This window comes from Sorex araneus, chromosome 6 (genome assembly GCF_027595985.1).
Source record: "Sorex araneus isolate mSorAra2 chromosome 6, mSorAra2.pri, whole genome shotgun sequence".
Taxonomy (NCBI): domain Eukaryota; kingdom Metazoa; phylum Chordata; class Mammalia; order Eulipotyphla; family Soricidae; genus Sorex; species Sorex araneus.
The window spans coordinates 125001700-125027220 of record NC_073307.1 but is presented as its reverse complement, the minus strand read 5'-3'; the positions used below and the strand labels follow the sequence as shown (position 1 = coordinate 125027220).

General features: G+C 35.9%; 1 protein-coding gene and 1 long non-coding RNA gene across 5 annotated transcripts in view; one reads left to right on the top strand and one right to left on the bottom strand.

Annotated features, from left to right (window-relative positions):
* The window catches only part of LOC129405583 (uncharacterized), a 77405-nt gene that overhangs the window by 1786 nt on the left and 50098 nt on the right, over positions 1-25521 (top strand). The window contains exons 2-3 of the long non-coding RNA XR_008630673.1: positions 9436-9499; positions 11049-11222. This is a non-coding gene — a long non-coding RNA (uncharacterized LOC129405583). The remainder of the gene's footprint in view (positions 1-9435; positions 9500-11048; positions 11223-25521) is intronic.
* Positions 18497-25521, bottom strand: part of ANO5 (anoctamin 5) — an 82631-nt gene continuing 75606 nt past the window's right edge. For all 4 annotated transcript variants that reach the window (XM_004607957.2, XM_055141795.1, XM_055141796.1 and 1 more), the window contains 3 exons: positions 24577-24755; positions 23378-23483; positions 18497-19085 (listed from right to left, as the gene is read on the bottom strand). In XM_004607957.2, the coding sequence (XP_004608014.2) occupies positions 18876-19085; positions 23378-23483; positions 24577-24755 (495 nt within the window). In that variant the 3' untranslated portion in view covers positions 18497-18875. The remainder of the gene's footprint in view (positions 19086-23377; positions 23484-24576; positions 24756-25521) is intronic.

The following is a 25521-nucleotide window of genomic DNA, read 5'->3' as shown; positions in this document are numbered from 1 at the left end:
ATTCTAGAGTAAAATAGTTACATTCATCTTTATTGAATTAAATGCCGTCTGGTTCATCATTTTATTCTTAATAACAAGGTGAGTGCTTGAATTAGAATCACTGCTTATATTGATTTATTCATTCAAATATATTCATTTGGAGCCAAGAATTGCACTAGGTTCTAGTAATGTCCCATTAATGACTTCACAAGCTACATGGGAAATAGAAACACAAGTACAATTACAAATAATTATGAATATAATTGGATAAGCTAATGAATAAGCCCAGAGTTAAAAATGTGCAGAAAATTTTCAGGAGGTGATATTACCTTGTTTCCCTTAAAGCTTGAGTTATGATAAAGCTAGCTCTAGGAAGATTGTGGTAGCCAGTGAATTGGATGGAGGCAAGTGGTGACACCTGTAGGGCATGCCAGGGAAAGAGATATGTTGAGCAAAATTATAAACAAAAGGAAGTACTGCATGGAAAAGTTAAATTTGTGAATGCCATTTAGGTGCTTTTAAAATTAATAGAGGTGGGGCCAGAGCAACAGTACAGTGTGTAGGGGGTTCGTCTTGCACACAGCTGACAGTGGTTGGATCCGGGGATCCCATCTAGCCTTCTGAGCACCACCAGGAGTAATTAATTCCTGAGTGCAGAGCCAGGAGTAACGCCTGACCTCACTGGATTGATCCACATATAAATAAATAAATAAATAAATAAAATTAATAGAGGGCCAGAGAGATAGGACAGTGGGTAAGGCACTTACTTGTCTTGAATACGACCCGTTCATATTTGACCCCCAGCACCACATATGATCCCTTGGGCACCACCAGGAGTGATCACTGAATGAAAAATTAGAAGGGAGCCCTGAGTATAGTTGGATGTGGCCCCAAACACAATAATAATAATAATGATAATGATAATAATAATAATAATAAAAATTAATAGAAGTTTGGGGGCCGGAGCGATAGCACAGCAGGTAGGGCATTTGCCTTGCACGCTGCTGACCCGGGTTCAATCCCCAGCATCCCATATGGTCCCCCAAGCACCACCAGGAGTAATTCCTGAGTGCAAAGCCAGGAGTAACCCCTGAGCATTGCTGGGTGTGACCCCCCCAAAAAAGGCAAAAAAAATTTAATAGAAGCTCAATATTAGATTTTAATTGACTTACTAATATGAGAGGTTTTTTTTTTCTATTCTAATATTCTCCTAGTCTAGCAGCTGCTCTTCTCCTACTGCCTTACTAGGCAACTCCTTTCTTGGAAAATTGCCTTCTCCTACCATTATTCAAAGTTTTCTATTGAGTATAGTAGCTATTGTATGTAGCATAGGTTTTTTTTGTTTGTTTGTTTGTCTTTGGGCCACATCCAGCTGTGCTCAGGAGATACTTCTGACTCTGCACTCAGGAATTACAGATGGTAATGGTGCTTGGGGGGAGCATATGGGATGCTGGGGATCGAACCCGGGTCAGCTGTGCAAGGTAAATGTCTTACCCGCTGTACTATATCTCTTGTCCCTTTAACACAGATATTTATACATGACTTTTGTCTCACATGATCTTATTTAGTAATTACAAATATTCCTCAGACTAACTTAGTTTTATTCCCAGATTATTGAGCAAAAGTTGTATTCAAGAAGTAGCCTGAAGATATAAAACCGGTGATGAAAAAGCAGCATGAATTAAGAGTATTTTATCATAAATTAGGTCTTGTGAAATACAGATTCTGGTACAATATCTATAGTGGAACCCAAGATTCAGTAATTCTAAAAAATTTCCAAGACAACATTAATGTAGATGATACTTTGAATATCAACAGTGTAATGGTATAAAAAGTGAAATTACATTGCCTAAGTAAAGATCCTGATTCTGCTATCACTCCAGAATTTTGAGTCAATCATTTACCTTTGATGAACTTATATTTCTTATTTGTAAAAAAATTAATACAGTAATTTATCTGTATTAGTCTGCTGACCTGAAAATACCTATGAATTTTCCATTAATTTTTTTCACTGATACAAAATATTTTTCTTGATTATTCTAACTTATAATATTACAATTGAATTTCCCATTATACATGAAGTGACTAAATGCCAATATTACAGAGAATAGAGCTATTTTCTGAAAGTTGTCCTCTTATATGTTTAAAGAGGAGTAAATTCATTGCATGCTTCACTTTGAATGGATGTTGAGTATTATATGCTATAAGGTACTTGAATTCATAGCATTCTTTGAAATTTACCAAAGATATTACCCAGTAGCAGCAATATGTTAGATTTGTGTTTGTATATATCCTTGGGTGAAGAAACTTTTTGAAATATCAATGACTGTCTTACAATTGATGCCCCCTAGTGGAAGAAGATGTTATTATTTTAGAAGAAACTAAAGTCCTTAATTATGTAATTCAAACTGCTGCCCTTACTTCCTCCCTTTCACCCTCCTTCCCTCCCTTCCTTCCTCCCTCCCTCCCTCCCTCCCTCCCTCCCTCCCTTCCTTCCTTCCTTCCTTCCTTCCTTCCTTCCTTCCTTCCTTCCTTCCTTCCTTCCTTCCTTCCTTCCTTCCTTCCTTCCTTCCTTCCTCCCCCCTCCCTCCCTCCCTCCCTTCTTCCCTCCTTCCCTCCCTTTCTTCCCTCCTTCCTTCCATAACTTTAAAATATAAATATATAACTATAAAATAAAGTCTATTTTCTTGATCGTACATTTACAATTTTCTGACCAGGTACTAAAGACCAACTTTTTAGGAATAAGTATATTATATGAATATCTCACTTAATCAGAGTTAAAAAAGGAAAATTTTATTCAATTAAGACTCAGAAAATGATTTATCCCACAAGAGGCATCAGTTGTCTGTTGAGTGAATATTTGTTGAATCCACAAATAAAAAAATGCCACATTAAAATAGCCTCAAAATTAGAAAATAAGTATTTTTAATAAATCTGTCATTAAAACACAAGTAACAATTTGTATATAGCATTAAGTATTATATGCAAATTTAAATTTTTTGGTAACAGGAGGAATTTTTCAATTTTGTATTCATATTTTAAATGTTCATAAAATAATTATTTCTTCTATTCTGATTAAAAACTTTGATCCCTTTTCCTTATGTGATTACCATGCCATATTATGCCATTATAAATATTCTTATAATAGATTCACAAAGTGCATGTTCTTAAAAAGAAAACTTTGTTGTAAGGCTTTTACTGCAGTATCACTTAATTTGACTTTGAATTCCTAAATCAATGTTCACTCTAACTTTTACATACTTTGTTCAGGTTGTGTCTACACAAATAAACTTGAGGTTCATCTGTGACTTTTTTCTTTCAAGGGTTTTAAGTAGACAGATTATAGTTTGGCTATATTTAACTTTGCAGTGTTAGCCTCAGAGACATTACTTAGAAATTATGATTATGCAATTTCTTGAGAATCAGAAAAGAGGAAATAATTTAGTTTGTCTTCCCCACATCTGTATACACAATCCAGTACTCTGCACTGCTATATTTAGTGGCGTGGGTAAAATAGCTGTTGATTTCTCTGTGATCTGTGTGATTAAAAACCTACAAGCAGGAATTTTTGGACATCCACATATTATACCTTTAAATATCTTAACTATAAATGTGTGTGCATGTATGTGTGTGATAATGTATGGAAAGTGTCCTATGAATATCATACTCTGTATCATTTTCTATTTAATTTGCATGTTATATTTCAGTCTGTCTTTTCTTTACTGAACAAAAAAGTTTCTTATACTTTACACACCATTGTGTGTTGGAAAAGTCAAAGTGACTGAAGACCGAATTCTGTTCTAGTACTGGAAAAGTAATTGTAGTTGTGTTTTGCTGGGAGTGGTCTCTAAGCAATGTTCAGGGCTTGGGGGACCACTTCCTGGTGCTGCTCATTAATCAATTAGGGGACTCTGGTCTCCAGGCATTGAACTGTCTAGCTGGACAAAAGTTTTCTAATTTTGAATCCCAGGATAGGTACACAGAGTAATGCTGTAAAGGATTAGCCTCTATACTTTCAAAAACATTTTCTCAGGGCAAAAGATGCACATAAATAAATAAATATTGGGGTAAGTAAGAATATAAATAAGATACAATTTCAAAGAGACTGAATAAAGGGAAAGTGATACATAGTATTTTGCAGGTTTTATGGAAGCTTATCTACATGGAAATATCTGTGGTTTCGGGGAGAATAGGAGTCCCAATTTTTTTATCACTTTGAGTTAATTATCCTCTTATTTTTGGTGCTATATATGTGTCTTTAAAGATAGTGGAATATATACTTATCTAACATCGAAATATTCTGTTTGGAAATTTTCTTTAACTTGTTCACACTACGTACTACATTATTAAGTCTATCAAAGCAGAAGTGACACTCTAGAATATTTTAGAGTAAAATTTTACAAAGTAAATATCTGAAAATATAATTTGGTGACATGATAGAATGTTGAAATATGTAATATTTTATTGGTATAGCTGTGACTTTAGGGAAGTAACAAAAGTATAATGAAATAGACTAACTTTCTATCTGCTGCCCTCTAGTGGTAAAATATATATATATTTTTTAGGTTACATAGGCCAATATATCACTGTCATCCCATTGCTCATTGATTTGCTCAAGCACCATAGCGTCTCCATTGTGAGACTTGTTACTGTTTCTGGCATATTGGATATGCCACAGCTAGCTTGCCAGGCTCTGCCATGCGGGAGGGATACTCTTGGTAGCTTGCCGGGCTCTCTGAGAGGGACAGAGGAATCGAAACCGGGTTGGCCGCATGCAAGGCAAATGCCCTACCCGCTTTGCTATCTCTCCAGTCCGAATGATTGATACAAATCATAAATTTATATAAATTGATGTAAATTACTAGAAAGTTGGCAGATAACCTTGCTTCAACTAACATTCAAATGATATATGTGACGGAGCGATAGCGCAGCGGTAGGGCATTCACCTTCCACGTGGCCGATCCGTGTTCAATTCCTCCTCCCCTCTCGGAGTGCCCGGCAAGCTACTGAGAGTATAGAGCCCGCAGGGCAGAGCCTGGCAAGCTACCCGTGATGTATTGGATATGCCAAACACAGTAACAATAAGTCTCACAATGAGAGACGTTACTGGTGCCTGCTCGAACAAATCGATGAGCAACGGGATAGATAAAAACAAAACCCTAAAATATAAAACAAACCCCACAAAAATGATGAATCAAGATCAAAAAACTGTGCCAATTTCCATATTTTTTCATATTTTCCTATTAACACATCCTTATACTTTAGTAAACACCATGGCAGATAGGTCTTACTTTTACACTGAAGAGATTTTGATATTTCACTGAGATTCTGAATATTGGTGTCAATTCTTCTGCTATTTCTTGTGGAAAAACAGTTGAAAATCTGATCCAATCATAACAAAAGTGTGCTCTTTAAGCAGATTGATCTTTCAAATTTTTGACACAATGAGTCTCATTTTAATAAATATTTAGGTCATTGCATTGCATTTACACTTCTTTCAAGAAAGGAAGTATTATTATATATATCTGTAAAAGTAAATTATGGATGAATAAATGAATGAAATAAAAAAACATAAAAAACCATGTATAATATATCTAAGAATTATAAAAATAAATTTTAAATACTTGAAAGAGGGAAGAGTCAGTAGGAACAGAAAAAGATAGAAAGGAATAATGGGCTATCAAAAGAAAGTATTTTATTTCAAGTTAATGTAATTAATATTATTTTTACCATTGCCAAGTGCAGACAATGTGTTAAGTCTTTTGCTGGATACCATGGAAACAGATAAGTGAGACAAATATATTCCTCCCAGAGATAACTGATTTTAATTAAGAATTTTTTATCTTTTCTTAAGCTCTTAAAATTTTAAATTTTGAGCAAAGAAATTATTTGATTAAGCACAGAATGGTTTTTATAGGTTTAATAAGGCAACAAAATAGTAAATTATGTAGAGAAAAGATAAAAGTAGGGTCTCCATTTAGAGACTATTGCAATGGTCTTTGTGTCCATTGGTTTATAAACCAATGGACATTTTAGAAATCTATCTTCTTTCCTATGTGATAATCACCTTGTCAGTTCATTCAGGAGTAGGAAAAAATATCTGTAGACACATAGCATACCAGAGCGATGATTGAACTAATTGCTTAGATTTATTTAGAAATTATTGATTCAAATGACACTGGGAAAGTGTTCCTGTGGGACAATTTCACTGTAAGCATTATTTCATCTATCGTGTTACCCTGACCCCATCTCTTTTTTGGTTTGGGGTCAAACCTGCAACATTCAAAAGTTATTCCTGACTCTGCATACAGGAATCACTCCTGGTAATACTTGGGGAAACTATATGGGATGCTGGGGATTGAAAGTGGGTCAGGCATAGTCAAGGCAAATTCCCTATCCACTGACCTATTTCTCCAGCCCCATATCCATAGCTCCTGTTTCACCTTGGCATTTTAAAAGGAAAAAGTGAACACATTTGTTCAATTAGTGGGTAGTAAGAAAGGTTGATGGCAAATGGTCAATCCATTTTTTCTATCCTTGAGTTCAAGGTAAAAGATTCTAAACATTTCTCCTCAGTACAGATGCAGCTCATAGTGAATTTAATGGGATGGGCTCTGTTTAGTTTGAAATTGGAAGCAAGTAGTACCCATTTTTTTTTTTTTGCCATTTGGATACTTCTTCTAGAGAAAGCTTTCCAGGCTGAAATTTATTCTCAAACAATATCAAACCATACCAAAATATATAGGTCGCCTTAGCATTTAACTGGAGCTCATATTTCTTATGCTGCTTCCCATTCCAGAAGCTATACCATCAAAGCAGAGGAAAGCAGAACTATTCATTTTCAGAAATCATTACTTCACATTCTAAAGAGTTATGCTATTTTTTCATAATTGACAAAAACATTTTCAATCATAGCAAGGAAGGTAGAACAACACCACAGATAACCCATGATATTGTTTTTTTTTTGTTTAGCTTTGCTTTTTTTTTAGATGTGATAGGTACACTATGTTTAAACTTCGCATTATTTCCTTTTTGGGCTTTCTTACAGGAGACCAGTGCCCAGGTCTCTGGATACCAAACTGCTTGGGTTCAGTGGTGCTGGAGGTTATCACGTCCCCACCACTGTGGTGCTTGGGGCCTCGGGGCCACATGGTGCCAGGGACCTAAATCGGTAGGGTGCAGGCTTGGCATGTGACTTAACTTCTGTATTAACTTCTTTTACTTTTTCTTTAAAAAAATGTTTATTATAGTTTAGGTAATAGGGTTACACTAATATTCAAGTTTGCAGTGTTGAAGTAGAAATTCACCACATACCACCACTACAGAAAGTGCCCACAAATTTGCACCGCTCTCTCCATGTCACCTCTGGTCTGACACCACTCCACCCCTGCACCTTACCTTCTCTGTTGATTGACAGTTGTGGTTTTAGTACAGACTGTTTCCTCCCTTGGCAACACCTACATACTCCAGACCCTCCAGCTATGTTCTTCCAGTTATTTCCAGTCAACTTGCTTGTTTCTCCCCTCCTCCTCGAAGGCCTGGCACACTGGGGTCTGCATTCCAATATCCAAACTGTTTATCAATTTCATTGATAGTGGATATAACTTTGGTTTGTTTCTCTAAATACCACAGATGCTTGAGATCATCAAGGACTCTCCTGCCTCTAGCTTTTTTTTCCTCATCAAAATACCCTTCAGTTCCAACCAAGTTACTGCGAGCTGCCTGACTATATTTTTTTTTAGTGGTTGTATAGTATTCCAATGTGTACATATACTACAACTTCTTTATTCATTGATTTGTTGTTCTACATCTGAGTTCCTTCCATATCTTGGCTATGGTGCTAATCTTCAATGAACAATGGCATGCATGTATCTTGTTATTTATTTATTCCCCCCCTTTTTTTTGATTCACCATGAGATACAGCTACAAAGCTTTCATGTTTGAGCTTCAATCATACAATCAAAAACACCCATCCCTTCACCAGTGCATGCTTTCCACCACCAAAATCCTCAGTGCCTCTCCCTCCCTTCCACACACCTTTCCCTGCCTGTGTGGCAGATAATTTGCACAATACTCTCTCTCTCTCTACCTTGGTTTCCTTCAATATTTCGAGACCAGTCCCATCAGTACTCATATCTGTCAAAAAGTCAATGCGAGAAAATTTGTTTTGTATGCTTGTTATGGATAAAATATAATGTTGCATGGCTACAAGAGCAGCCGCATGCTCTAGGAATTCTAAAATTTTAATAATTAGGATCTGGAGAGATCTCTGCAGCAAGTTTCTTGGGTCTGAGATTCATGTGTGCGTCTCCGGATCATGGCCGTGTGGGAGCTTAAGTAGATGGTGGCCGTATGTGGGCATCATCTCAGAGTCCCATTGGGCTGGGAGAAGGAGAAGGAATGACTCCTCCACTGCCCATGAAGCCTGGTGTTTGCCGCCACCGCCACACCATACCTGGAGCTTCTAGAAGATGGAAATTACCGGGATTCCTAGGGGGCAGGTGGAGGGACGGCACCTACCCCCATCTGGAGTGACCTGGCGAAAGTGGCCTATTGCAAAGTCCAAAGCCATCTCTGCAGCAAGTTGCTCAGGTCCAAGATTCGTTTGTGTGCCTTGTATTAACTTCTGACCTTCACATCTTTGTTTGATTTTGGGGGGCATACCTGGTGGTATTCAGGGGTTACTCCTGGTTCTACACTTAGGGATCTCTCCTAGAGGTGCTCAGGGAACCATATGGGGCCCCAGGGATTGAACCAGCGTTGGTTGGGTGCAAGGCAATTGTATTATCTCTGATGTACTATCTCTCCAGCTACGCAAATCATTTTTAAAAGTTTCAGTCATTTGGCCCATTTAATCTAGTCACAATTCTTATTAAAAGAAAGAACTGGTTTCTTGAGAACATTGAATATGTGTGTATGTTTTGAAGGACTGAAAAGTTGTAATATAGAATAAAAACTATATGCGTCAGCTACTATAACTATTACATTCTGTTGGCTGACTTTTAATTTTGAAATGTATGGATACCTTACTATGGAAAGATAAAGGATTAATTTTAATTCATTTTCTCTCACACACACATGCTATCTTCCACTTGCTCAATATTATTACTTAAATAAATATATGAAGTCTCTATGAATATCGAACTAGAAAAGTTCTGAAACTCTTACATGCCCACACAAATCAGTGGCATAATTAGGATTGTTCATTCATCTCTTTTTACATAGGTTCAAACCATTACTTTTTTCATATTTTTTTGTATTCAACATTTTTCCCCCTAGAGTTCATACATTTTTCTTGCATTTTTCTGCTCATTGGTGTTTTCTTATATTTTTGTTTATCAAAATTAATTCATATCAAAGGCTTCCATGAAGATTATAAAATTCACTCAATATAATCAAAATGTATTGGTAATCTTTAGGTTTTATATATATTTTTTCTTATATTCTTCTCTGCAGGAGCCCTTTGCCTATCTAATTTTGTCTAAACTAGATGTCCTGGATCAAAGAAATAATGTAGGAGGTAAGGCACTTGTCTGGTAAACAGCAGAACTTAACTGAATCTTGATACTCTATATGGTCACGAGAGCACTGCAGGCGTAACCCCTGAGCACAGGGTGAGAAGCCATTAAGAAGTCAGATGTGGCCCCCAACATCAAACAAAGAAGCAGGCCAAATGATCTCTAGTTCTGTTATAAAGCTGCTAGCTTATCTTCTGTAACCAAGTCCTGAGAGATTGTTTCACTTATTCTCCCCCCTCTTCCACCTCTTGTCTGCTCTCTGGATTATATAGATCTGAAATTCCTGGACTAGAGATCTATTTACTCATTTATATGTTATTATTCAGAAACATGCATATACAAAAACGGATTTTTTTCTACTGAATACTTGGTTGACTATATTTGCTTCTTTAAATTAGAAGCACACGTATTTTTTTCCCTGATTTTATCAGAATTATTCATTGCTTCCATTCTTCTTGTTCTATTATTGAGTAGACTAATACCATTTGGATTTGTGAAGCATGAAAAATGCTTTCAAAAAATTCTTTTCTAGAAACCTGATGATGCTATCTGTCTAATGTTATAACATTTTATGACAAATTTTAATGAGGTCTTTGTGCTTTCATTCAGAGGCAGATCTATTAGTGTTCTCCAAATCTGGAAATATTCCTGTTTAATCATCTTGTTCCTCTTTTTTTCTTTAATTTTCTTCTTCCACATACATCTGTGCCCAGCACTTTCTCCTGGTTTGTTACTCAGGAGTCACTTCTGGCAGTGCTCAGGGGTCCATATGTGGTGGAAAAGATTAAATCTGGGTCAGCCACAAACAAGTTAATTAGGATCCTTACCTATTGTACAGTCTCCGGGTAAAATCTACTTGAGGATTTTCTCTCACCTAATTTTTCTATTCATTACTGGAACCCATTAGCTTTATCTTAGCCATTGTGAACTGATTATCAGAATTTTAAAATATTTTTCTCATCAATTGTGTGGGTATGTTTGGAAAATATTTTATACAATTCCTTTTTTCTTATTTCAGTTTATTGCTTAATTTTCAAAGATTTTGCTATTATGCTTCCTATTCTCCAAGACTTCTTTAATTTGTGAATATTCTTTTATTGTCCCATAGTAATTTATTCCTTTTTTTAGGGGCACACTATCTTCAGTCTCTGAAAATACCAAATTTATCTCTTGCTATTTAAAAATGGTTTTAGTCTTTGTTTCTCTTAAATGCTTTTTTTTAGTATGATAGTATTATATTCTTACTAGAGTATTTTATCAAACCTCTGGTGGCACTTGACAGTTCATATATATGAGAGTATAACACTACAAATATTGATATACCTACATGATTATTCCAATATATTCCCTGGAAAAGATTATAAATCTAGCAATCAGCATTATAGGAGCTGATCAAAGGAATTTGGACCAATGTCTCACTACTGGGTCTGAAAACTTTCATTCTTACTATTTCATTACATCTCAAGCCAGAATTTAACTGCAGGACTGGAGTCAGAGTACAGTGGATAGGGTACTTGCTTTGCATACGACTGACCTGAGTTTGATTTCCAGGGGTCCATATGGTCACCTAAACATTGCCAAGATGATCTCTGAGCATGGAGCCAAGAATAAGTCCTGTACACCACTGGATGTGGCCCCCAAACAAACAAACAACCAGAATTTAACTATCTTCTGTTCTTGATCCTGGAGTCTCAAGATTCTGGTCGCAGAGAGTCTACATGACAGGTGAGGTCATTTATTTCTCTGGATTTGAGGAGGTAGATCTAAATACTTTCTTACATAGTACTCCTTTTGGGTTTATCTGGTTATCTCAGCTCAAAAGTTTATCCATTGTGACACATATGCTGCCTGAACCTATGATGTGGCCTCATCTTCCCTCTTGAGATGTGTACTTTCCTATTTGATGCTGGCGTGTGTGTATGTGGGGCTCTCTCTGCCCTTGGAGAAGCCTGTGTTCTCTCTTGAGTGCTTTAGTCTCTTTTTAACTTTCCTTCCCTCCTCCACTTCCAAAAACCTCCAAATAAAGTCCGTTTTACTTAAAAAAAAAAGTTTATCCATTGTTTGGCCATGAGCCAAATTGCTTCTTTGTTGGCTTCTCATCAAAAGACATTTAAATTTCATTTTCTCGCACTATCTAGGCCATTTTCCATTTGACCACTGTCCATTCAATAATCAATGACGTGGGTCTTTACAAGTGCTATTTATAATTGCCAATATTTGAAAGTAATAAAGATGCCCTCCAGTTGGCAAAGAAATAAACTATGGTGCATCCAGGAAATAAAATTGCTTTCAGGGATTAAAACGAATGAATAATGGGCCTCTCAGATAGCTCCAAGGACTTGAAAGCATATTTGGCATTCAGGAGAATTCTGGGTAGATCCCCAGACTACTTGGTCCTTGGCTCAGTAAAATACAAGGACTGGAGAGATCTCACAGTTAGTAGGATGACTGACTTGCATGCAACAGACACAAGTACAATTCCCAGCACCACATATGGTCACCTGAGCACTGCTGAAAGTCTGACCTGAGTACAGCAGGTGTGGCCCAAAGAAATTTGAGGCACAAATTTCTTTATCAAAAATTTCAAAGATATTAAAAGTCTAATATATGGTGTGAACATGGCCATGTGAACCCCTGTTTGAGTATCAGAAGGCTTAATAATTATTTTTGAATAAGCATCTGGATTTTTAATCTTAGAGTTTAGTACCAAAGAATGTGAAATGCATCTTTCTTCCTTCTTTTAAGTGAATTTGACTCCTAAGTGGAACAATGTCACCATTCTCTCAGTTTTCAGTCCATTTTTCATACCCCAATGGGATTAATTTCCCTGAAGAAATATTCTCATATTTCCACTGATTTTAACTAAAATATAGAGAATTTAAATCTCTTGAAAGGACAATTTCTCAGTTCCTTTGGGCATTTCCACAGTAGTTAACAAATGGTCTCCAGTAATTATTCCAAAGTAATTTTTCATTTGTTCCTATTTTCATGATCCATACACTCAAAAAATGATCAGAAAACACATGCTCAAAACCTTTTTTCCCGTTATATATTAATTTTTATACTCACATTTGCTATTCACTGCTGTGCCATTTACTTGGTCCTTTATGTGCTAGCATCCACCGTGACTTGTTATCTAAAGCTTATATCAAATGCATTAATAAAGTCTCTTTCTGGGGCTGGAGAGATAGCACAGTGGGTAGGGCGTTTGCCTTGCACGCTGCCGACCCGGGTTCGATTCCCAGCATCCCATATGGTCCCCAAGCACCACATGGAGTAATTCCTGAGTGCATGAGCCAAGAGTAACCCCTGTGCATCGCCGGGTGTGACCCAAAAAGAAAAAAAAAGTCCCTTCCTTAATTTTTTCACTGGAAATAGAAAACTAGCCCTGTCATAGACAAAAAATAACAGCCATGAAGAAGGTCATTAAACTTCAACATGCCCCAGTTTCTTTATCCAGTTGATAAAAAAATATATTGTACCTCTCTTATGGAGATTAAATTAAATAATATATGCAAGCTTTCTCTCACAGTGCCCAGCTCTTAAGTACTTAGTAGATGGCAAAAAAAATGTAATGGTTATAATTTTGTTTCTATAAAATTCTTAAATAACACTTCTCATTTTTAATTTTCAACCATTTAGTCTATGGAAATAGACACCAAATTTGCATTTTGGGCATCTCCCAAGCTCTTGTAAAATTATCTTGGAAACAATAACTTGTTCATATGAATAAATTGATCCTATAGTTTGTTTTGGCATTTTCATTAGTATGAAGGATTCTTTTTTTTTAATTTCTCTTTGATACATTTGTTATTTAGCAGTGTTTTGTCCAGATGTTAAACTTTTCTACACTAAAAAATAAATTGAATCACCATGACACAAAATTGTTCATGATTTTTCAGTCATAGTGTTTGTGAACCCATCGTCTACTTCCCTCCACTAATATCCCCAATTTTTCTCTTGACCGCAGCCTATGTCTATGACAGACCCTTTTCATTTTTCTTTTTTTCTTTTCAGGCACAATGAACTTACTGCTATAACTGAAAGGATATCATGCATAACACTTTACTTACTTTCAGCACCTAGTTCTAATCCAGAGTGATCATTTCCTACTATCATTGGAATAGTGGTTATTTCTTGGACCTAATGACCTCCCTCCCATTGTAACAAGCTTTGCACTAAAGAGCAGTCTTATTTCTGATATTTTTTAGGCATTATCTTCCTACAATGTTTCTTCATATTCTACAGATGAGTGCAATCATTTGGTTTGTCCCTCTTCTCAGCATGATACTCTCCATATCCATTCATGTATCAGCAAATTTCATGACTTCATTTTTTTCCTAATGTCTGCAACATATTTCATTGTGTAAATCCACATCTTCTTATACTTAATTCCTACATTCATTAAGCTACACTGTGGCTTAAGAGGATATTTGACACGATTTTTATATTTGCACACTTATTTGTTTGAGTTATGACCTAGTATGTCAACTAAACTGGAGTATGTGCACTAGAGAAGATTTATTTGAATTTCTGAGAATGGTTCATCAGTTCAAGTTCTTCTTACTTATCATGTAGACCTCTTTTATTTAAATGTTTCATTTTTTGACTATCTAGTATTTTACTTCAGGGAACTTTTATTTCTAAATGTCATATCTGTAATAATACCGGTGAAATAATTCATTTTATCTTAATTTTTAGTGAAGCAATATAATGTAGAGAAATTTACTTAGAAAAGTGCGAGAAGAGAGAAAGAGAGAAATGTGTTTTAGAGAAAGAACATGAGCTTCTCTGAGTAGAAAAAGACATTTTAAAGTGTTTAAAGTAAATTAACCTTCTAGGGTCTGGAGTGATAGCACAGTAGGTAGGGCGTTTGCCTTGCATGCAGCCGACCCAGGTTCGATTCCCAGCATCCCATATGGTCCCCCGAGCACCGCCAGGAGTAATTCCTGAGTGCATGAGCCAGGAGTACTCCCTGTGCATCACCGGGTGTGACCCAAAAAGCCAAAAATAAAAAATTAACCTTTTAAGGCACTCATTTTTTTAAAAGACAGCATTTTCTCAAAGAACAATTTAAGATCATGAAAAAACATAGTTTTAAATAATGATTTTATTCATTAAGAATTAGAATCTCTTGAGGTTTTAGTTTCCTTAAGAGCAACAGTCCTTGAATACATCCTGTTACAAGACACACAAAAACACTTGAAAAAAGGATGCCTGGTCAGTATTATTTTGTCTGTGCTACTTTCCTTATAAAGATAATTTTATGAACATTGTATTTTTACAACTAAAAGAATATGAGAGCTTCTACCAAAATTAAAAACAATGGACCTTCTTTTTTTTAAAGAAGCAATACAAATTCCTGTTCTCTTCTGGTGTCACTCATCAGAGATTCAGTGTCACCTCTAGTAGCTGAAAACATAAAATCTGTTTCAAGATTTTATATTTTGACATCTGGCATTGTTTTAAAAATTAAATCATCATGGGATTCACAGTAACAAAGTTGTTCATGATTGAGTTTGGGTCATGTTAATACTTGTCCCTTCAACAGTGTATATTTCCCACCAGATACCTGGTAGTTTTTTTAAAAAATATTTTATTGAATCACCATGTGAAAAGTTACAAAGATTTCAGGCTTAAGTCTCAGTCATACAATGCTCAAATACCCATCCCTTCACCAGTGCCCATGTTCCACCACCAAGAACCCCAGTATACCTCCCCCCCACCCCCCGCCTGTGTGGCTGATAATTTTCACTTTATTTTCTCTTTACTTTGATTACATTCACTATTTCTAACATAAAACTCACTATTATTATTTGGAATTTCCCCCCAAAATCGAACTTGCTGAAACGGCAGCATTTGATCATTTGTTTTCCTTTGCTGAGAATGAAGAGATAGGAGGTCGCATAGGATTTCTGAATTTTAGTAACTAAGTCCAGGGAAATTTCTGCCAAAAATTGCCTCATTGCCACCCCCTGGAAAGGAAAAGCTGAGAGAAAAAAACCTTTCCCCTCCTGGGGCAGCTTGGGGCCATGGCTTAGTTCACAGTCTGGAGGCATTTCTGGAAGAAGCTGCTGGTGCCGAGAGTAGTTAGATGGCCTCTGGGATCATGGGCGTTCGGCAATGGAGGGGCCACTCTGGTCTCATATGGGTGGAGATCCTAGTTTTAAAGTTGAAGTTTATGTGGTGCTTCCCCCTCCCTGCCCTTCCAGCTGTGTTTTTTTTTTTTCATATGGATAAAACGGTATTCCTCTTACCATTTCAACTATGTCATGCCAGCTCACCACACCTCTCCCTTCATAGAGGCAAACACAAGTTAGAAAGGATCAGAGGTTGGAGCAACAGTACAGTGGATAGGTTGCTCGCCCTGCATGTGGTCAACCCACCTTTGATCCTCAGCACCCCATTCGAAACTCACTAGAAGTAATCCCTGAGCACAGAGCCAGGAGTAAGTTTTGCACCCGTCGGATATGACCCCAAAACAAAAACAAAAAAAGAAGGACAAATTTTATCTCTTTATTCTTCAGACCCTCACGGTCTTTTTCATCTGCTTTCCTGGTGAAAAACCACTTAACAGCTTAGTTAAAATGTTAAAAATGAGCGTCATGCAATACAGAAAGGGAACAAAAAAACAGTGTTCCATTTGATTAATTCTTTCTTTTTCTTTTTCTTTTCCTTTTGGATCACACCTGATGATGCACAGGGGTTATTCCTGGCTCTGCACTCAGGAATCACTCCTGGCGGTGCTCAGGGTACCATATGGGATGCTGGGAATTGAGCCCAGGTTGGCCACATGCAAGGCAATCGCTCTACCCACTGTGCTATCATTCCAGCCCCTACTTCTTAGTTCTTGATGAAAACCTCTAAAAGTATTTCAAAGTAGTTCTTCTTATCTCTAAAGGGCCAGAATGATAGTACAACAGGTAGGGCATTTGCCTTGCATGTAGTTGAACCACATTCCATCTCTGGCGTTTTATATGGTCCCCTGATCACCAGTAGGAGTAATCCCAAACACAGAGCCAGGAGTAAGCCCTGGGCATTGCTGGGTATGGTCCAAAAACCAATAAATAAAAACAAGAAGAATGTAAACTGATGAAGGCAAGAATTATGTATTTTTAAAAATTTATTTCAAATAAAATCTTAAATGCTTCTTGGAACCTTTCTGAAATAATTATGATGTGAATAGATGAAAAGAACATTTATCATGTTAATAAATAAGTATCTGTCACTTAATATTTGGTAGACAGACTTAATTTATCCATTATTGGATTTAATTGTATTATATAAGACACATTTATCTAATTTTTATTGGCTTTGTAATTTGATTAAGCAAGATTTTAGGAAAGTAAAGAAAACTACATATGTATTTCATTGTAAAATCTGTGAAACAAGGAGAAATTTTCTTGCTACAGTTTTTAATATGATTCAAGACATTTATCAATAGCGTCTCAAAAGAAAATGACTACCTGTTAAAAGAACACTTAATTGACCTTAAAAAAATATTTTGTCTTGCTAGTTTCTCCTAGAACCTGAATTTCAATTGTTTTGAGATTGAAGTGTACAGATAACTTTGTGTGTTCAATATGATTTATCTAATAATTAATTCTATATAGTAAAAATGGACTGGAGCGATAGCACAGCGGGTAGGGTGTTTGCCTTGCATGTGGCCGACACAGGTTTGATTCCTCTGTCCCTCTCAGACAGCCTAGCAAGCTACTGAGAGTATCTCGCCCATACATCAGAGCCTGGCAAGCTCCCCGTGTTGTATTTGATATGCCAAAAACAGTAACAAGTCTCACAATGGAGATGTTACTGGTTCTTGCTCGAGCAGATTGATGAGCAACGGGATTAGAGTGATACAGTGATACAGTAATATAGTAAAAGCAGTTAAACTATAAAAATTCTTATCAAATAAGTCAATTTCCCTGTTCTTATTTTTATAAGGAAGCTATGTTTAATGTTAATATATTACAGTATTTGATTTGTCAGACAAGGATAATCTACTTTATTTTATGATAACATTGACTGATTTTCTCAAGCAAAAAAGATAACCTCCACATGTGAAATTATTCTTCAATAACATTATTTTAAATTATGTAAATGTTCATAAAATCTACACAGCAAAAAAAAACTACTGATATTGGAGTTATAGTCTCATGCTTTTATAAATCTCATAATCCTCAGTTCTAAAAGTTTAATTTAGATAACTAATGATAATTAGTTAATACTATCTGCAATATATTTAAAACCAGTATTCTACAAAAATATATTGGCATCAAATGATAAAACATCCCTTTAGGGAAAACACTGAGATAAAATTTCCTCTTCATGTGCAATTAAAGTAAGAACACCAATCCTTTGGAACTGAAGTATAATTCGAAAGGGAGATCCAAATATTATATAATTGAATGCATTGTTTATAGTGTTAATGTACACGAGTAGTGTCTATAAGGAAAAAATAAGAATTGGTGGACAAGGGTCATGGGTATCATTATGAAAAATAATTCAATTTAAAGCTATCAAATTCATCATTTCATTCTCACTTATAATTCACTTTTAATGTCAATCTCTGATGTTAAACTGACAACTTTTCTAAAATAAGCTCACATTTGAGATGATACATCAAATCAAATAAATGGCCACTCATACAATTTGGGTATGTCAAAGACGTAGGAACAAGACACTGAGCATTGTATGGCACAGTGCAATAAAAATTATGAATTAAAATGTTTAGATTAAATAGAGATCAAATTTCATAACACATATATAACTAATAAAATAGCTGCTGCTCAGTCTTTATGAGGCACGTGGAAATGTAACTTAGGATGATTTCAGGGAAAAAACACTAATTATGATATTTACCCAATGTTTTTAATATGAATTAAATTTTCTTATGTCATCTGATTTGAATTTTTCCTTTTGGATAGCTTAAATTGGCTATATTTAAGTAGGAATCTTCACCTTCACTTATTTTCCTTTGTCTCAGTATTTTTCTTGAGGGAAGATGTAAAGCAATCCAGTAGAAGACCATGAAAATGAAGAGATTCGCGGAGGAGTAATGGGATAGTTCAAGTCCAGTGTTTAATTTCAAATGGCAACATTCCATAATTTTTCATTATTCTGATTCTATATACATTTTGACAATCATTTATAAAATCCAATAAAACAATATCTTGAGAGGGTCTAGCCAATAAACAGACAGGTAGCATTCTTTGACGTCAGAAAACTGGCTATCAATGTGCTAAAAACTCTAAGATAAAAAGAACAAGAAGGGCTTAAACTGACTCATGGCTTTTGACCTCCTTACACCAAATTTTAAAAAATTACCAAGTCAGACAGACCACAGCTTCCTGTTCATTATGTTGATTAGGTTGCTTACTAAACCAGCTCTTCTAAATTTTCCTCACTCATGTTATCTCTGTTAAATTCAGTAGAATTGGATAGCAAGTTCTCTTTTAATCTGTTAAATTCAAAGTCATGGATAATCTTCGCTGTTATTAACTTTTCCTTCTTCAGTCTTTCCTTAACATCTGTTGGAATATCCGGAATCATCCAGGCCAAAATAAATTTAATTAAAAGCACAATATGCTAGAGGAAACATAAAAAAAGATACCGTTATGTTTATCATGTGATTAATAGAAAGTTCTTACAAGTCATTTCATAAAAATACTGTTTATGACAAAAAGTAGTAGCACAAAAGACAAAAATATGAATCTATTTACATGAGGGAATGATGAATAACTAGAGTGTCAAAACAAGAAACACTACAGAGAAAAAAAAGACAAATTTATAGGAGTTAATATAGATATATTTTCTCAACTTGAATGGTAAGAATGCCTTCAGAGATATGGGTCTCAAGGAGAAATAAGAAAATGAATAATATCACAATAAATAATAAATTGTGTATTCAGTTTCAGTAAAGAGAAACACGAGAAAATCCCCAAATTTTACTAATTAAAAAAAGTAAAGACTGGGAATCATAGAGGCACTGCATTATCTATATCACAACCATGAGAGCTGACAGAAAAATAGAACAACATTTTCTACAAAAATTATGGAAAATGTGAACAATTTTTTTTCAGGGAAAATGACTTTCAATTTTGAAATCCATATCATTTAATCATTTCTGAAGAAAGAAATAACTTTTCAGAGATTGGGAGCTAGTACAGTGGTTAGGACACATGCACCCAACTCAGGTTCTATTCTGGATTCCTTCAGTCATCAGTGATGCATAGTTGTGGTGCTTTGAACTTCCAGTACTGAAAGGATGGGTCAGTGAATCCTGGGCACCACACAGCCTGAGTAGCATTGCATCCTTCAGCATTTGTGTTAAATGGCCAGTCCAGTTGGCCAAAATTTACAAGTAGGACCCCCAAACCTCCTGAGTTCAACATGTGAGGAATCCAAAATATAAAACAACTTTTTAATATTAAATATCTCCCAAATTAATTGCCTATACTTTTCCACAAAAAATTACCTAGACATTTTATTATCAAAACTAAAGTAGTAATCCAAGAATATGAGAAACGTATTGCAGAAAACATTATGTTAACCATCCAAGAAGATAAAGAGAAGACCCAGGATAATAGTCAAAGTGTGATATGCTTTTTAAAAATAATGGCAATAATAAAACTAAAGTTCTAAAAGAATTCTTGGTGAAACTTACTAATCTAAAAAGCATTCTGAACTCTTTTTAATGCCATGCACAATAGTCAGATAAAAATGGATTAAAAACCTTACTATCAGACCGGAATACATAAGATACATAAAGGAAAATATAGGCAGACCCCTCCATGACATTGAAGCTAAAGGTATCATTAAAGATAAAACAGCACTAACCAAGCAAGTTGAAGCAAAGATAAACAAATGGGGCCACATTAATCTAAGAATCTTCTGCACTTCAAAGGAAATGGTGACCAAGATACAAAGACAGCCAATGTAATGGGAAATATTCTTTACCCAGTACCCATCTGATAAAATGCTAATATCAAAGATAAATAAGGCACTGGTAGAATTTTTCAAGAAAAATCATCTAACCACACCAAGAAATGGGGAGAAGAAATAAACAGAAAATTTCTCAAAGAAGAAATACAAATGACCAAAAAGGCACATGAAAAAATGCCCTACATCAGTAATCATCAGGCAGATACTAATCAAAATAACAATGAGATATTATCTCACACCTCAGAGACTGTCACACATCCAAAAGAACAACAACAACTGGAACTTGTGTGGATGTGGGGGAGAAAGGGACTCTCATTCATCATTGGTGTGAATACCGAATGGTCCAACCTTTTTGGAAAACAATATGGGCATTCCTCAAAAAAGCTATATATTGAGTTTCCATGTATCCCAGAAATACCATTCCTGAGAATATTCCCTAGGGATCCAAAAACACAACACAAGAAAGCCATCTGCTCTTCTGTGTCCATTGCGGCTCTATTCACAATAGCCAGAATCTGGAAACAAACGGAGTGCCTGAGGATAGAGGACTGGCAAAGAAACTATGACACATCTACACAAAGGAATACTAAGCAGCCACCAGGAAGAATGAAGCCATAAAATTTGCTTGCAAATTGATGGACATGGAGAGTATCATGCTGAATTCAGTGAGTCAGAGAGAGAGGGACAGACATTCAATGATCGAACGCATTTGTAGGATATAAAAATTATACAGGATGAAATTAATACCCAAACAAGTAGAGGCAAGGGCCAGGAAGTCTGGTCCATGGTTGGAAGCTTGCCACAAGTAGTGATGGGGGGAAACAGTTAGGACAGAGAAGTGACTACTATAACAATGAGAGTCAGAAATGATCACTTGGACAAGAACTGAGTGCTGAAAGGAGGTAAAGGGATCTACATGGTACCCTTTCAGTAACAATACTGCAAAACATAACACCCAAAATTAAAGAGTGATAATGGAGACACAGAGAGACAGAGAGAGAGAGAGAGAGAGAGAGAGAGAGAGAGAGAGAGAGAGAGAGAAGAAAAGGGGGGGAAGGGTGGTGGGAGGGAAACTGGGGGTATTAGTGGTGGGAAAGGGCACTGGTGAAGGGACGGGTGTTGGGACATTGTATGATTGAAACCCTTTGTAACTGTATATCTCACAGTGATTCAATGAAGTAAAAAACAGTGGTTTGTTTGTTTTTTTTGCTTTTGTGGGGAAGGGATTTGGGCCATATTTGGCTGTCCTTAGGGATCACTTCTGAAGGTTCTTAGGCGACCATTTGTGATGTTATGAATTGATGTAGGGTCAGCTGTGTGCAAGTAAAGCACTTTAACCCATGTACTATAGTCTGTAAGAGAGGTCAAATTTTTGGTGAATTTTTTTTACTTTTATTGAAAATGTGTCAATAATGGTCATACATTCATTAAGAACTAAAATAAAAAATAAAGGGAAGAAAAAATTTGGGAGGAATGTCATGTAAGAATACATTACACAAAGCCAGAGTGATGGTACAATGGGAATAGTGTTGCCTTGCACTCCCAGATTTGATCCTCAGCATCCCACATGGTCCCACATCCCACATAGCCCACCTGAGCAGAGCCAGGTATCAGCCCAGAGCACCGCCTAGTGTGGCCCAAATCCACCAAGAAGAAAGAAGAAATAAAGAATACATTACTCGTTTTCACCATGTATTATTATTTGTCTTTTAAAATTATCTGTATGTATAACCTTGATAAAAACTCATTAAGAACTGATTGAAATATGTACATACTTATATTGAAGGTGTTTATTATTGGGTTTTATAGTGAAAAAATAAGCCTTGTATTTCCTTCTCTCTTATTGGTATTCATCTTTTATGCTTTGTCTTGTTCAATTTGACCTTAACCAAATTCTAACTCCATTATTTGATTTTTCTTATCACATGGTCTATCTTCATAATTTTACCATATATCTCACAAGAGAAATACAGTGGGAGAGAACAGGAGTTCAGCAATGGGAAATCTGGCATTAAAACCAAGCTTTAGGGGCTGGAGCAATATCACAGTGGGGAGGGCATTTGCCTTGCGTTCGGCCAACCAGGATTCGATTCCCAGCATCCCATATGGTTTCCTGAGCACTGCCAGGAGTAATTCCTGAGTGCAGAGCCAGGAGTAACCCCTGTGAATCGCCAGGTGTGACCCAAAAAGAAAAAAAAAACAAAAAACAAAAAAAAACAAGCTTTAATATTAGTTGATTATCTTTAAATCAACTATATAATCTTTCTGAACTTCATACCCATTTTAAAGGGAGAATAATAACACCTTATTAACAAATGTATTATTATTGCTTCTGTAACTAGTATACAAAAGTTTAGTAAGATCTGTGAGTCCCCATGCAGGAAGAAGTACATAGGCATCAAGGCACTTGCCTTGCATGCTCCTGACCCCAGCACATTCAGGACCTCTGAGCACTGCCAGGATTGAATCCAGAGCACAGAATTGGTCTTGAATGCAGCCACATCAAAAAACAAAAATGGAAACAACCTCCCCCCACCAAAGTTCTCTTTCTATCCTTTCCCTGACCTTCATGAAGAGGTCATATTTCTTTGTAGTTGTCTCATTTCTTTGCTGTCACCTTGATATATTTATTCAATAGCAATTAGTAAGTAATAGGAAATCCATTGGACTAAAAATGGCCTTAAGTTGCAATCTTATGACACCAAGTTCTTCAAACAAAATAATTACCAAGAACACTAATTTTCTCTGAGTGGATACCTTTAAAAATATAGAAAAACTAACGAGGATACTTGGGCCTATGAAATCTCCCATAGGACACAATTTCTGAGATCTTCCCACTCTTCCTTCTGATTAAAGGCAAGAGCTATGAGAGGCAATCAAAAAAGATCTGAGATGGAGAGAGCTGAAGTTAGAAGTTAAAAGACAGAGAAGCTTACTTCTGTCATTATGATGAAGGCAAACCTTGCAGCAAGGACATGCCAGTATTCCTTGGTGTGGTCATACTTCTGCTCATGATCAGGAGGTAACCTGTAATCTCTGTACCTGAAAAAACAGAAGTTAATGCAAAACATTAGCTGCTGGTTCCGATGGTTATTAGTTTCCTCACTGTACTTCTTGACTTGTCTTAGTGCTCAACTATATGGGTTCATTGTTGTCTAAAAATTCTAAGAAATCATTGCTTTTTGAAGATTCAGTATAGATCAAAATGGTGACATTAAAAAGTCTAACTCTAGGGCTGGAGCGATAGCACAGCGGGTAAGGTATTTGCCTCGCACGAGGCTGACCCGGGTTCGATTCCCAGCATCCCATATGGTCCCCTGGGCACCACCAGGGGTGATTCCTGAGTGCAGAGCCAGGAGTAACCCCTGTGCATTGCCAGGTGTGACCCCCCTCTAAAAAAAAGGAAGTCTAACTCCAGTGCACTTGCTCTTAAACACTGTTATGCTTCCTCAACAGACAAACAAGGGCAATCCATGTAATTAGTTATTATATCTTAACATAAAGATAAAGATTATGAATAAATTTATTCATATAAAGAATATAATTGTATAATCATACATATATACTTAAATTCCAGGTTAAAAATATTCTCACATAGAAGAGACACAGGCTTTACACTTCTGCATGGTTCAAGAAATTCTTTAAATAGGAAAAGTGGTCAAGTGACTATATTAATATTTCACTCTCATAATGTTAAAACATATAAGGTTAAATTCAAGTAGGTTAAACACACATAATAGCATCTTGTTGTATGATCTAGATTTATAACACAGGCCCATTAAATATTATTAGTAATAAATCTTTCCAATAAATTTTGAAAATCACTGTATCATCATTGTATCACTGTCATCCCGTTGCTCATCGATTTGCTTGAGCTGGCACCAGTAACATCTCCATTGTGAGACTTGTTGAAATTTTGAAAATAAAATAAAAAGTTGTTACTACATTTTTCTGTATTTTTCTTTAGTAGTTAGATATTCTACTTTTTCCATATCAGTACCACATAATGTATGATTCTAGAATTTCATCCAGGATTTTAATGACCCGACTAAATCCTTTGCACTGTAAGCCACGATAGAGGGAATTCAATATATAAAATGAGCATAAGGAAATCTAAAAAATTTAAAGAGATAACCTGCAAGTAGTGAAATTTCTCTTTTCCGAAGGTGCTGGTTGGGTTGTGAAATCAGCTATGAGGAATACTGACAGGCTGTTATTGACATATCCTTTCATAGGTTCCTGGGGATCTTCTGAGTAGATATATCTGTAAACTAAACGAGGAATGGTGTCCGATGTGAATGAAATGATGTAAGCCTAAAGAACAAAGCAGAAGGAATTAGCGAAAAATCTAGCTTTTTTTCTTAAAGTCTCATAAGTGCCACATGGATTCAAAATTATTAAAGTGCTATAACAAATCATGTTAATGTGGTAGATATAGAAGAGAGACAGAATATTTTTTCATCCTTTCTTAAGGATGGTTTACATTGGCATGAATAGTACATTTCTTTAGATTAGTTGTCATCCCATTGCTCATCAATTAGCAACGGCTCCATTATAAGACTTGTTACTGTTTTTGGCATATCGAATACGCCACAGGCAGCTTGCCAGGCTCTGCCGTGTGGGTGAGATAATCTCAGTAGCTTGCTGGGCTTTCCGAGAGGGACGGAGAAATCAAACCGAGGTTGGTCACGTTCAAGGCAAACGCCTTACCTGCTGGGCTATCGCTCCAGCCCTAGATTAGTTGAGTACATTTAAAAACCACTTGACTTTGTGTGTGGTAGATTAAAAAATAATAGCATTTTATAATCATTTTCCCATGCAGTTTTCAGAAATTTACACAATCTGGGCAAACTTTATTTTCTGAAGAGTTATTATTTCAAAATATTTTACTCTTTTTTTGGGATAAAAGCACATATGCTACTGTCTCCTAATTTTCTGAACTACACCTATAACAGCTTTGTTTTTGTTTGAAATTCTGTTTTGTTTTACTCTTTCAAATAACCAAATATGTAGTCAGTAATTATTTTAATTTTGTTCTCTAATTTGATTAACTATGACTGGATCTTTATTCTTCGTATTT